Source organism: Trachurus trachurus (assembly GCF_905171665.1).
Source record: "Trachurus trachurus genome assembly, chromosome: 9".
NCBI lineage: Eukaryota > Metazoa > Chordata > Actinopteri > Carangiformes > Carangidae > Trachurus > Trachurus trachurus.
Genome location: NC_139895.1, coordinates 16,869,961 through 16,883,814, shown reverse-complemented (window position 1 = coordinate 16,883,814; position 13,854 = coordinate 16,869,961). Strand labels below are relative to the sequence as shown.

The following is a 13,854-nucleotide window of genomic DNA, read 5'->3' as shown; positions in this document are numbered from 1 at the left end:
ATAAGACATCAGAGCACTGAGCAGTGCTGGAACTAAAATGAAGTACCAAAAGTTGGCACGAAATATCTGGTCAGATTTGTACATCACATTTAGTTATTCTTTAATAACATGTTTACTAATTTAAGTCATAATTTTGTAATTTTATGAATTTTATTTTGAGGAACAACTCTTGTATGTCACCTCCTGCTGTTAAATGAAAGAGTTTTGTAGAAAATCATGTCTTTGTTTTGTCCAATAAAGTTTTGTCTGCACAAGAGGTTTCAACTGTGTTTTACTTTTGTCCATCACAAATGCACCTGATGGAGCAGATACACTTCTATTTAAATGAACACAGGTGCAATATTTGGTGCTTCTCTCACGCTTGAAGCTCATAGTCGGATCGTATTTTTACACCTCAAGCCCATTTTCTTCAGTTTTATGTGCGTAACCGCAGTGATTGTGTATTCTGCTCTCAGTGCTGCCAAAACTCGGGAGACATGCACTCAGTACTGTGCCTGAACGAATCCTGCGCAGACACTGAGGACTGAAACTGCTGCTCTGCTGGGTTGCTCCTTTCACATCATGCCACCTGTGTAAACGTGGTAACGAAAGATCCGATGATACGTATCCAAAGGTATCTGCACCAAAACCCCCACATTTGCACCTGCGTTGCTATTGAAACATCTCATGGGATTCCCAGACCTCTACCAAGTACTGTACATACCACTTTGAACCTGTTTACCAAAGCAATACTTTACCTTTCAACAAAACAGTCAAAAATAAGTGTTGCATCAAAGAGGTTGGGTGTTCCGCAAGACACTGGTGACAATTTGTTGATACAGGCGGAGGAAGCACTCTGTGCCCTATCACTGCATGTCGGATGACAACAGTGCCAGGCTCCAAACCCACTCATTATAATCATTATTTCAAGGAAGGGAAGCGGCCTATGGCTCATATCCTTTCATTGCCATTATATCCTGTCACAGCGAGATGCGAGCAGACAAAGACGACTGTTGTCAACATGAAATGCAGCACAAATCAGACAAGAAAAGAATGCGACAACAATCGAGGACACTGAAACCACATGAATAAATACCTCGAACCTGTTCATGATCCGATAATGTATCTGACTTATTACAGACATTTGGCATTTTCATAAAAGACCCCAGCCTTTTTACCCCGTGTACGCCTATCAGCCAACTTTCACTGGAATGAATGGATGTGATTTGGCTCTGTGCTTCTGCAATCAGTGCGTCTTGTTTAAACTGAAATAGATTTCTCACCCTGGCACAGTTCAGCCAAGAGGCAGAGCAGCTTCTCTCAAATAAACTCTGACAAAAAACTGAAATGAAGAAGAAGAAAAGCACACACATGCACATCTGAATATCTCGGTTTTAAGCACCTTTTTTTTTTTTTTTTTTTTACCATTGCTACCGGCTATGGTAAATACCACATTATCGGAGGATTAATGATTATTTCACAGACTGGGTGTGAAACAAAACAGGCTGAATAAAGAGAGAGAAATAGAAGCTGATCACAGGAGTGGGAGATGTGAGAATAAAAGGGGGATGTTAAATCAATGAGATTTAAATGGGAGTTGCAGTTGGATTTGTGGGGTTGATGGCTTCCCTATCTGGGTGTCAAGCATGTACCGTGGGTGTGCTAAACAACATCCAAACATCCCCAAATCCCCAAGGCGCCTTTTGAGAGGCAAAAGAATCTGGGAAAGGGACTGGCGCAGGAAAACAGAAGTGAAGGTTAGGGGGGAGGTGGGGGTGGGTGGAAGAGGGAGATATAGAGAGTGTGTAATAGGGAGAGAGAATCAATGGGTACCCCCGGAGCTAATAAAAGCTATGACATCATCGTATGGCAAGGAGCAAGGAGCAGGGTGGCGAGGGGTTGAGGGGGGAGAGACGAGAGCACCCACAGTCGCCCATTCTTGCCTCTCGGGGCCCATCCTCTGGAATGGATAAGAGCCGAACAATGTGCTCTCAATGAATAGGATCCCAAATCCCAGAGAAGAAAAACAAATCACCAGTGGGAAAGGGGGAGGGCGAGGGAGAGATGGAGAAAGAGACAGAGAGAGATGGAGAGAGAAAGGGAGACCCTTAAAAAGATGTGCACACAAAGCAACAAAGCATCTTGGGACATGTAGAGCAAGGCAAGTAGAGATTGAGACAAAGCTGCCTTTGTCCTTCCTGGCTGGTGGGTGGCTGGGTGTGAAGGATTTGAACGTGGTAGCATTTACATCAGAGCCTCTCCAATATATTGATCGGGCCATGTAATCCCTCCAATGATAAATGAAAAGGTTGGATCTACTCCGGGTGTGTTGTTAGTTGGGTCTACATGACAACAGCATGTGGGAGGCAAGATCTCGTCGTCACGGGAAGCTTTGAGCTGTGTTCAAAGTTTGGCCTGTTGCTCATGATGCCGGTTTGATGGAGACACGTGAGGCAGGGAGGGATATTCGGGGAGCCTCTCATCACAGCACCTCCTCGAAGAAGAAGTCAAAATGGGATGTTTAATTGCATTCCCCATCGCACGGTGTTAATAAATAAAGTCGCAGCCTTTACTGGGAGGGCAGGGCACACAATATGTGTGTGTGCGAGTGAGAGTGTGTTTTCATACGGGTGCGAGCTGTTGTGTGCTATCAAACAAAGAGCTTCCGTTCCTCCGTGATTACTGCACTGGCGCTGAAAGCCAGAACAGAGAATATAAATTAGAATCACAAGAAGAAAAGTCTTTCATGTCTGATGCTTTGATAACAAAAACAAGCAGGTTTCCACAAAGTTGGCTTATAATTCGGAGCTAGCTGGGGACAGCTTGACACAAAAAAATCAAACAACAAATAGAAGCCTCACTCATGAATAAGTCCCAAATAAAAGAAAGGGAGTAAGAATTGCATTATGACATTTATTTTTGGGATTAATAAAAAAAAGAGAGAGGAAGGTACTTGAAGAGGAAGAGGGAGCAGAGTGTCTGCTGAGGTAGAGTAATGCAAATGTGGAGGATTCAGAAATGTTGCTACACTCTGATCTGACAGGAATATGATCTTTCTGACAATTCAAAAGCACTTTTGTATGAATGAGCACATTTAACAGCAGGGACTCTGTGATGCTTACAGACACCCCTATTAAAATTTGAGACAAGATACAGCTGGATCTATTCTTTAAGACACTTTGACATCATATCTACTGAAAGAAAGAAAAATAAAGTTGTTTTCTCTTTTCAGGCGCCACAAGAAATGGACAGCTGTCAAACCGCAGTCTTGAAATTAATTTGGTTGTGAGTGTCACATTAAAAAAAAAGAGCTGGATGCAGTTAAGATGCTTTTTAGTTTGATTTAGATTGAAAAGGAAAAGAAAATGCAGCGGTGCAAATGGAAACGCAAACAGTAACCAAGCCTCGCAGTCAAAGCCATCAGTAAACTGAAATTACCTGGAGCCAAACATCGTATCTCCTCCAGTTCGGAGGTGCTGACCCCATAACCTCTGATCTCCTTGTTGAGGGGGGAAGAAAGACTGCAGCTAGACATTATTTGAATTATTGATTTTTTTTTTTTTAAGTTTTGATGCAATCAATTAATTGATTACTCCACAAGATACCCAAACTGCTCATTTCTAAAGTGACATCTTCACATTACTTGTCTTGACCAGCTTACAGTCCAAACCCCACAAATGTTCAAAATCTAAGAAACTAAGTACTTGGGTGTTATTATTCAATATTGTCAAAATGCCACAAAAGTCAAATAAAAAAGTCATTCAAGAACTTCCATCAAGTAAAGTGGAGATTCTTGCTCTGGGAGAAAATTGCCCTTGCTCACAAATGTAATTGAATGTTCTGGGGCCTTTGGAGGAACAGAAGTGAAATCTGTTTGGGATTTTGTTGTAAAGTGTCTTAAAGCTGCATTAAGTATATTTTTTTCCTCCTTTTGCGGTTTGAAACTCAAAAAAGCTTTGCTTTATCAGTTCTCATCAAGTCTGTCTGAAGCTATCAGCTACACATATCCTTTGAAGTCTGAGCCAGCATGTGGAAGCTACATTAGCTCACTCGCTCTTACCCTGTGCCTTTGTGGCCTAGCATGCCCACAATAAATATTGAAATCGACGGTGGCTGCCTTGCAAGTGGATGTTCTGTATTATAAATGTCACCCTACCCTTGGTCGGCAGAGCAGAGGCTCATTCTAATGCCACAGGACAGACACAGAGAAAGAGAGAGAGAGACCACGACCAGCAAGGGAATTCAACTTTCAGACTCATTAAAGTGACATCAGAGTGTCTACTTGCATGTTTATGAATAAAAGGGCAAATGGATACTGTGAAAAAAGTGGGACAAAATGATAGCGAGTGTGTGTGTGTGTGTGTGATAGGGAGAGATAGACAGAGAGAGAGAGAGCACAAGAGAGAGCAGGCCAGCTTATGTTTCAGTTTGGCTGTTACCATTATTGTCTAGCTAAATCAGTGGTGTCCTCCCTGGGGTCCTTAACAAGATCAAAGAGAAGAACACAAAAAACATTTTTTCTGCTCCTTATTTATTAAGACATCTGCTTGTTCCTTAAAAATAAAATACTCAGTACCCCACCGCCAGCCTCGGGTACTATTCAACCTTTGATGAGGAGGCATGAGTTGACTTTGACAGGTGGTTTACAAGCCAAAGCTAGATGATTCCTCTTTCAGCCTATACTCTTCATCTTAAAACTTAAATCTACAGAAGAGGAAGAGTCTCTGAAGCACAAGACCATAACCAGGAGAAACTCAGCAACTTTAAAAACTGGTAAAAAAAAAAAAAAAAAAAAGTAGACCTGCATTGGCTCCACACGTCAGCAGTCAAGAGAGGATACACATGCACCAGGTACTCGGCAGAAAGCCATTTATTAGTTGTGTTTTAGTTTCTTCTCTTCAAGTGAAACTTCGTCCCACAAAGACCAACTCTCTGCAGACAGCACACCTCAGAATTAAAATGGGTAGATATTGTGTATTTAATGTTTAATGGTCTGTGCAGTCGGAAAAGAAGCAAACTTGGTCATCTGTAGTGTAGATAGCGTGCATAGCACGTAAAAGACACAGAGTCCTTGTGCTCTTATCTAAGTTGATGAATGGGAAACTCTTCAAACCATTAATAACTGCAACTGTAACTGGCTGATGTGAAGAGACATCTACATACTATAATTACCACCTCTGCATTTACTGAAACTCTAAACTTCCATTACTCTGTTACTTCGCTGTCCCACATTGACATGCAAGAGAAATATAAACACATCCTCCACCCTCCTTCAGCATGTTTCATCTTTGTTGTCACCTTCCCATCCCTCTCTTCATCTCCATCTCCTCCCAATGTCAGCTTTCTGTTGTCATTCTCCTGTTTTCCTCATCGTCTTTCCTGTGTTTTTCGTCCTTCCTCTCACCTTCCTCTGCATCTTTGCCTTCTTCCTTCTGTCCCAAGCTCGGATCCTCTTTCTTTTCTATTTTCTTTTTCCTTCTGACAGCAGATCGCTTAAGTCTTTTTCTGTCTCTGCCGCTTCTCCTCTGGGATAACAAACAAGCTGCGCAACAGGTCTCGTGTCATACCGACACTGAATGAGGCCATTTCCACTTGTCCTTATGAGGATGAAGCAGAGATGTCACTAAGGGGAAGGTGTGAGGACATTTACCTGAGTGACGATGCACTGCAATGCTCCTGCAGTACATCAACTTTACACCCCATACAAATTCATTTTAAGGGGAATCAGCAGCTTACCCGGGTTGGGTGGCTGCTGCATGGAGGCAGAAACAGTGAGCTATAATTTCAATATACGTTGTTGGTTCTAGAGGCAGAGGGGGAAACAAATCCCTGATAATAAATAATTCCATGAAAATTATATCTTAATATCCAACACGCGCTCCACTGTACTGTATATACACTCTATGTCACATATTGTTCAGTGGGGAAAATGTGAAGCTCCCTCCTCCTCCTCTTCCTCCTCTTCCTCCTGAGGGAGAGTGCTAATGAAGCAGGAGGCTGGTCAGATGGGAGACTCTAACTCTCCATTTGGGTTCCAAGCAATCAATAATATACAGACGGCCACCCTCGCCTTCCTCTCCTTCTCTTTCATTTTCTTTCCTTTATCCTCTTCATCTTCATTATTTTTACTCCCTATTTTTTACCCCCTACTTTTTTTTTTTTAATTTGTCTTCAGATCCTCTTCCTTATATCCTTACATCCTCCTCCTCTCCTCCTGTCCTCTCCTACCTTTAATCCTCTAATTTCTTCTATTTGCAGCTTTGCCTTCCCCGTCTCTTTCAGACAGTTAAAAGTGAGGGTGTTATAAATCTGCTCTGCAATTAGAATGACACTTGCAGCTGAATTTAATTTCTATTCAGAACTAATTTACTTCTCAGTCATTGCAAGTATTTTGACATACCAGAAGTTGCACTGAGCTATTCCCCGTGAGTTTGGAGGGAAACAAACTTACTATAATCAGGAAACAATGATGGATGAAAATAAAAAGACAAAACATTCCCACTCAAACTGCCTTAATACAAAGTTGAACAAGGTATTCTATCCATTGCTCTGAGACTTCACTGCGCCCGAGGGATGCTTCGCAACCAGTGAGACAACAGTGCCCCCTGCAGTTCACCACAGGATGTGCACCTCAGTTACATTCACTGAAGTTGATCCCTCCCCACTTTTAACCAGCCTTGTTTTAGCCCCCCAGCTATCTCCTCCCACAAGGGGAATTGTGTAAGTGGATTTAAATAAATTAATGCCTCTTTTGCTAGCCTAGGGAAAACATGGCAGAAAATAGTCCAAATCAAAAAAAAAATTCCTTCTGCCGTTGCATTCTCAAAGATAAAGAATAACATATATTTTGTCTAGTTTACGCCTATAGGCCCAAATTTGAGATGGCAGCAATTTGAATATGTCATCCCTAATTCCACGTTTAGGCTAAACCGGCATTCTCTAGGGACTGAATACAAAGCAGCGTGCAAGAAAGACACTTGACTAGTCAGCTGGAACAACACTATCCAGGCTTGGGGGATAATCAGTCCCACCATTTTGTGACAAAAAAAAGAAGAAACCACCAGACAAATGCCTGAATTTTATAACTAAAAATTTCGGTATCCAGAGCAACAAACAGAACTCGTGTCTAGAATTTACGATCTGTGGATCTTTTGACATTTTGTCAAAATATCCAAGAGCACTTGATCCCATCTCACCAAGTATGTAAGAAGAATCAAAACATGAAGTCTAGATAGAATATTTCAAAGAAATCATATACTCCAGTGGTGGAAAATTATTGAATGTGAAATAAGAAAAACACATTTGTGAAGTTCTCACTCCTTCTGCTAGCTGCAGAGCATTACTTCTCCCAGTGGAAAAGAAAGAAATGAGTGAAGGAGGCACATGAGGTCTTGGCTATTAGAGTAACTACATGCTATTAGCTAATTGGGATCCAAACAAACTCCACTGAATACAAATGAATGGAAACAAGGAACACTACAGTGGAAAATCATCAAAGTTGAAATCCTATTTGTATCATGTTTCTAAACATTTAGTTTATACATGCAAACACTTAGGGCTACGCCTCATTATAATGCCGCACCGAAATCCTTTAAGTATTACTTTGTTTTAAATTGACATATATCTAAATGGAAAGGTTGAGTATTAAGAACATAAATAAGAAAACCGTAATGACCAATAATTACGTCAATAAGGCAGACATGTAGACTCAATATAACGCGCACTGTAAACAAGCCTGGATACTGCGGGATACTGTGCATAAATGGCTACAGTTCAATGCTAGTCTTAACGAGACACGCCGATAAATGCACATACTGTCCAATTCAAGCTAGTGAGTCACTCTTGAGAACAAAGAAACCCTGGAGGTTTCAGATAACAAGCTCCCTGATCTCTGGTCTTTACACTACAGTTACTCCGGAGCCAGATGTACGTCTACCTCTGGGTCAAGACAGACACCAGTGGGATTACCATCTATTAGCAAAGAGAGAGCGACAGATTGGAGATGCCTCTCGTTTGGCATAAACACAGAAGAGGTCTCCGATTACAGCAGATAGTGCAGATTTCCATTGTGGCCAATGTGTTTATATGAGAAGCATGAAGGTTTAAGAGACACAGAGAAAAGAAATTAATAAATGGCGCATTAAAAGCACATGTATGTGTACAGCGGGTGTGTGTTCATACCTCAGATTCTTCACTGTGGAGCCCCAGCTGGACGACAGCACTGGGAGATTTCAGCCTGGCTTGGCTGGACTGGGCCATCTCCAGGTTCAACTGCCAACCAACATACTCCAGCTGAAACACAAATTATGCCAAAGTTATTTTAATATCAAATCAATCATAATAAAGCCTAAAAAATGTTAATTTGTGTAGATTTATGAATATGCTGATATTTTATTACACTTGTCCTCACTATGCTTTCACTATGCAACTTCTCGGTGCTCTTTGATAAGTGGTATAGCCTATATATTTGATTGATTTGATTTGACTGTCCTTCATAACTCATTTTCTCAAAAACTTTTCTCCAACATTTCTAATCTTCTGTGAAAAAAAAAACCCACAGCTGTTGCTAAAGTCAGGTGAAAACCTTGTAGTGCCTCCAAACACCAATCTCACCAATTCACTGCCTGCCTGGCTGATTTACTGGGAGATACCTCATCAGTCAGATGTAGCAGTGTGATAGATTAGCAGCACTGAGTCAAGGCAGGGCAGTTAAGTGTTTTATGAAGCAGAGAGAGGCCATAACAATAAACCATGTGTGACTTATTGGGTCTGGATGCTTCCATGGCGTCAGACGACAGGTGTGAGGTAGAGGAGGGCTGGGCCACATTTTTTAAAACTGGAACAACATCCACATTAGCATGGATAAACACCACAACTCTATGATGAGTCTGTTATTCTCCTTTAAGCATATGCAAATAAATACACAAAGTAGCTTCTCAAGAAAATCGATTATGGTTAATGGAATAAATACATATACTGTATTTTAACATTATTTCATCTTAAAAAATGACTACGTAAGCAACAGTGTTAATCATAAGAACAACTTGCTGCGCTGGCCAATCAGACAACTGACCAACATGAAGGCTAACTGGGATGTTCCGCCCTGTCAGTTCATGTAGTAAGTAATGCAATTCAAGTGAACAATGCACATCAACAATCATTACAGAGATAAATCCCAATACTGCTGACATATCCAACCACACTCAGGTCAGATGTCTTGAGTTTTCCACCAGCGCTTGACCACAAATGGTTCAGAGGCTCACATCAGTTTATCCTACTTCAGATGTCAGGTGATAAATGCATTCGTACTGAACAATTTATGAATACGTGTAAGACAAAACTTTATTTCTAGACATTCATGTGCACAATTACCTTTTCAAAATCAAATATTAATAGATGAATAAACTTGAAATTGGAGATATTTGTGCACAATGTTAAGCATACAAAAATTGTTATACCCGTTTGTGCACCATGAAACTTGTATATAGTTTCAGTTTTAAATTATTTTTTAGTAGACTGAGTAGTGCGGGCTGCTTTCTTGAATTATCAGTGAATAACTTTATCTATAAAATGTCAAAATATAGTGGAAATGTACTTTATAATTTCCCATGTCCCAAGGTGACTTATTTTATCTGATGATAGTAACACTAGTGGGACAACAGATGATAATTTTAGGACGTATCTTAGTTGGCTGATAGAATATGTGGATGAGAAAACAGCTACATGTCAGTTATATACAGTCTCTTGACAACTGTCCAAAGTCAAAGCAGGAGCAGAGGTCGTCTTGACGATCAGTGGCCATCACAGCCTTCAGCCGGCAGCAACAAATTCATGGGGCGGGGGAGAGGAAGAGATGATTTGGGAGACACGGGCAGGTGAGATGTCTGAAGGTACGACAGCAGCAACAACTCCAGCATACTGTGACTGAGGTCTACCTGCTGCTTATTTAACCTGAGAGATTCAAACTCCCTTGACGTTGAAACGAATGCCGTTTGATGTGTCACTGCCTAATCGAGTTACAGAGAGAAACATGTTTCAAAATTTATGTGACAACTTGTGTGAACTGTGAGCAAACTCTTTGTAAACCGAGGAGCTGGAATAAACTTCACACAAAAGCAGGTCAGTCTTAATATGGATAGTCTGACGCTGATTCTCAATTTAGTATAACGTCTCACCAAACAGTGATCAGTTCAAAGGAATACAACAATGTGTATAAAGCAATAATAATCAGTGTCATTTGACATTTTTGTTTTAAAACATGATCAGGTTCAGGTTAAAATTGTGTGATGTAGGTATAGACAAAGTTCAGTACCTTATTTGGGGCAAATATATTGTGCTTCAGCTTCTCCACCAGCTCAGGTCCGGCGGTGGCCCAGGCCTGAGAGAAAACTTCAGCCTTATCAGGGTTCAGATGAACCATCTCCAGCTGCTGCTGCAGGGCTGCCGGCTTTACATTATGATACACTGCCTGCAGAGGAGAGGAGGCATGACTTATATTAACTATGCTTTGCAGGTGCAACAACTGTGCAACTTTCACATCCTTGCTCCCATTTCTATTCACCAAACACTCAACTCAACCCTGCCACAATGCAACAGTGACCCCAGCTGGAGAAATGGGCTCACAATACAGACACAAAAGCTACAGACACTAACTTCTCTCTCTTGCTTTCGGCCCCTTGTTAGATAAAACATTAACTTAATCAAATCATATAATTTCAACCCGCAGATTTGTACGACTTGTAAACGGTGTCTACAGTCATTATTGTCTCTAGAGAGCACAGTTACTGTAGATAATAATAGTCCATATGTTATATGGACAGAAATGACTAAGATATAAGAGGATTAGCGTCATCATTCTTCTCATTTTTCATTAACAAAAGATGGAAATCTTCATAGTCTCATTGGTCTCCAGCATATTACCTCATATCTAACGTTGACCCCTAAAATAGTTTTAAAGACCATGATTAAAGCAGATATCAGTGGAATGTTTTTGTTAATCTAAGTCCTAAATAGTCCTATTTTCCGTCAGCAATCACTTACATGAAGTATTTCAGCCTAAACACGAGTCTCTCCGTCACTCTGCTCTGCTGTAACCCGAGGAGAAAATTTTCCTTGTGGGATACAAGTGTTATCCAATGAGGAGAGAGAACGGCATGAAGGGCTGTGTGTGCAGCCAAGGGATGCGCGTGAATGTGGTGACGTAGCACGAGGACCAATTGATGCCTGACAAGGGCGGGGGCTGCTAACTCATGGTGCGTTCAAAGAAACTCGTACTTTGTGTTTTTCCTTCCTGTGAAGTCATACCAGTTCGATCTGGTACGAGTTCACGGGTCGGAAGTTACGAGTGGCCGTTATAGGGAACTTTCACAGACAACAGGATGGTAAAAACACGAGCTACGGGTTACCTGGAACGCTACCAAGTCGTAGTTGTGACTTGAAGCTGTAACTTACGGTTTCAAAAGCCTGCCTTGAACGCAGCATTAGCCGAAACGGCCGTGAAGCTGATATCTAAAAAACGTAAAAAACTTCCAACAAAATTTGAATTTCAGTCACAATATAAACAAACACCAGATACTTAAGCCCCTGTAACTTCTGTAGAAGGGCACTCAGTGCAGACCTTCGCCAAGGCCAATGTCACACATTATACACCAGACTTCAAAGGAAAAAGTTCAAATTCCTAGTAAATTATTCGGATCTGCCCCAAATTTTAATGGCTTCTTCTCTGGCGAATGAACCATCTCTCCACTGTGTTTGGTGCAAATCAGTTTAATACATGCATAATCCAAGTGATAATTAAACAGACACCGGTGCAAACATAACCTCTTTGGCTGAAATAATATTGTAATAAAGGATTTTTGGATGATTTCCCCTCACCTGCTCCAGTATGAAGGCAGCTGTTTCCAGGACCAGACTGAGCGCTTTTTTTTCCAGTGAGAGAGCAGCCTGAAGTTTTTGCTCCTCTTCTTCGCTGAAAGTTCGCTCACTCTGTGAAGAAAACAAACTTTACTGTGTTGATGTGAAAAGATCCAATAACCATCATTCAATTACAATATCAAAATGCTAAGCTCAGGTCGCCATTCATTTTCAACAACACTAGTATGAAATGAAAACAATAAGCTTTTTGTACATCATTTAAACCATGTGCAATGCCATAGCCTCCACAAAATTAAAAAAAAACAAAACAAACACTGGAACACAGGAACTGTCACAGCAACGACGAAGGCGGTAGATGTAAGAGTAACAGTAAGTCATGTCAATGTATTGAGGTTTCTGTGGGGATGGGATGGGACGGGAAGTTAAATTTAGAGCTGCATAACTAACGATTATTTTCATTATGGATTAATCTGTCAATTATGTAAACAATTAATCGATTAGTTGTTTGGTCAATAAAATGTTAAAAAATGTTGAAAAATGTCAATCAGTGTTTCCCAAACCACAAGATGACGTCCTCAAATGTCTTGTTTTGTCCACAAACCAAAGAGATACTCATGTATTGTCATAAAGTAACAAAGGAACAAGAAATATTCACATTTAAGAAGCTGAAATCAGAGAATTTTGACTTTTTTTCTTAAAACAACGACCCAAACCAATTATTCGATTATCAAAATAGTTGACGATTAATTTAATAATCGGTTATTGTTTGATTAATTGTTGCGGCTCTAGTTAAACTTGAGACATTTAAATACCCTTTTAATGCTGCATAGAATTTAATGCCTAGTTCATTCCCAAATCAAATTATGACAGTATGATGGAAAAGCAGTAGGGAGAATATGACCAATAATATCACAGTTTTAGTGTTAATGGTTAAATTAATAACATTAGTCAAAACCTGCATCCAAATAGAGGGATGTGGATGATGTAAGTCAATTCAAAAATAATTCATAATTTTTTACATAAACAGATTCCAGTCCATTATGACCTCCCTGCTTGAACAGCCTCCAGCAGCACAACTAACTGCTGAAACAACATTTTAGGTTTATAGTATAAAATCTAACAAGACAGAAGTCCACAGAGACATTTTATACTGTAAGTAACATGACTGCCCACAGCAGGCAAGAGAAAATATTTAAGACAGTTGTAAATCAAATTTAAGATTTTCTAATACCTTAAGGCTTTTTTTGAAAAACCGTAACAAATTATTTTTTAAACCCCTGTATCATCATTAATGTTAGGTACACCTGTATTTTCCAGCTACAACATTTCCAAATGTCTGTTAGATTTTATACATTATCATTAAACAGATGGGTACGACTTTCTTTTAGCAGGGTGAACCATTTTAAGAAGACACAAATTGCTCTTGGAATTAATGAGTGACACCTCTTGACAGCTAAGACTTGTGAAAACCCAGAATGATCAACAGCAGCAGCCATGTGTGTGCATTCATTAAAAACCCCAGTCTGACTGATGCTCCCGTATGTCATTATGCATGCGCTGCTCTCTCTAGCACTACAGCTTTACAGCAAAAGCCTCAAAAGCCTCTTGTCTTTGACACAGATAACACTGTGCAGTCTCAGTACCTTCAGATGAAGCTTTTGTATGATACGAGAGATCAGCCTGGAGAACTTGTTCACATCAATGGCGTTGATGAAAGTCACTGCTTCTTTAATGCTGTTTGGAGAGAGAGAGTTGTGAGTGTTAATGACAGCGGTGCAGATGGTGCTAAGATGTTTGACGTAAGACACAGAGTCACAGTTCATGCCCACACGTGTGTGATACATGTAAGATACTTCGGTTTGTCAGTGAATAACAAAGCTCTATACATTGACAACAAAGACACAAACACACAGTAGTGTTTTCTAAAATGGCAATAGGCTGCCCAAAGAAGAACAAGAACTGAAGACATTTCTGTACTGATGTATTTATCATTATTGAAGT

The 13,854-nt window shown here is 40.4% G+C and overlaps 1 protein-coding gene across 1 annotated transcript in view; it reads right to left on the bottom strand.

Annotated features, from left to right (window-relative positions):
* Window positions 1-13,854, bottom strand: part of commd10 (COMM domain containing 10) — a 59,106-nt gene that overhangs the window by 43,931 nt on the left and 1,321 nt on the right. Inside the window, exons 2-5 of the mRNA XM_083978873.1 lie at window positions 13,497-13,587; window positions 11,854-11,964; window positions 10,292-10,447; window positions 8,161-8,271 (exon numbers count right to left, since the gene is read on the bottom strand). Coding sequence (XP_083834999.1) covers window positions 8,161-8,271; window positions 10,292-10,447; window positions 11,854-11,964; window positions 13,497-13,587 — 469 coding nt within the window. The remainder of the gene's footprint in view (window positions 1-8,160; window positions 8,272-10,291; window positions 10,448-11,853; window positions 11,965-13,496; window positions 13,588-13,854) is intronic.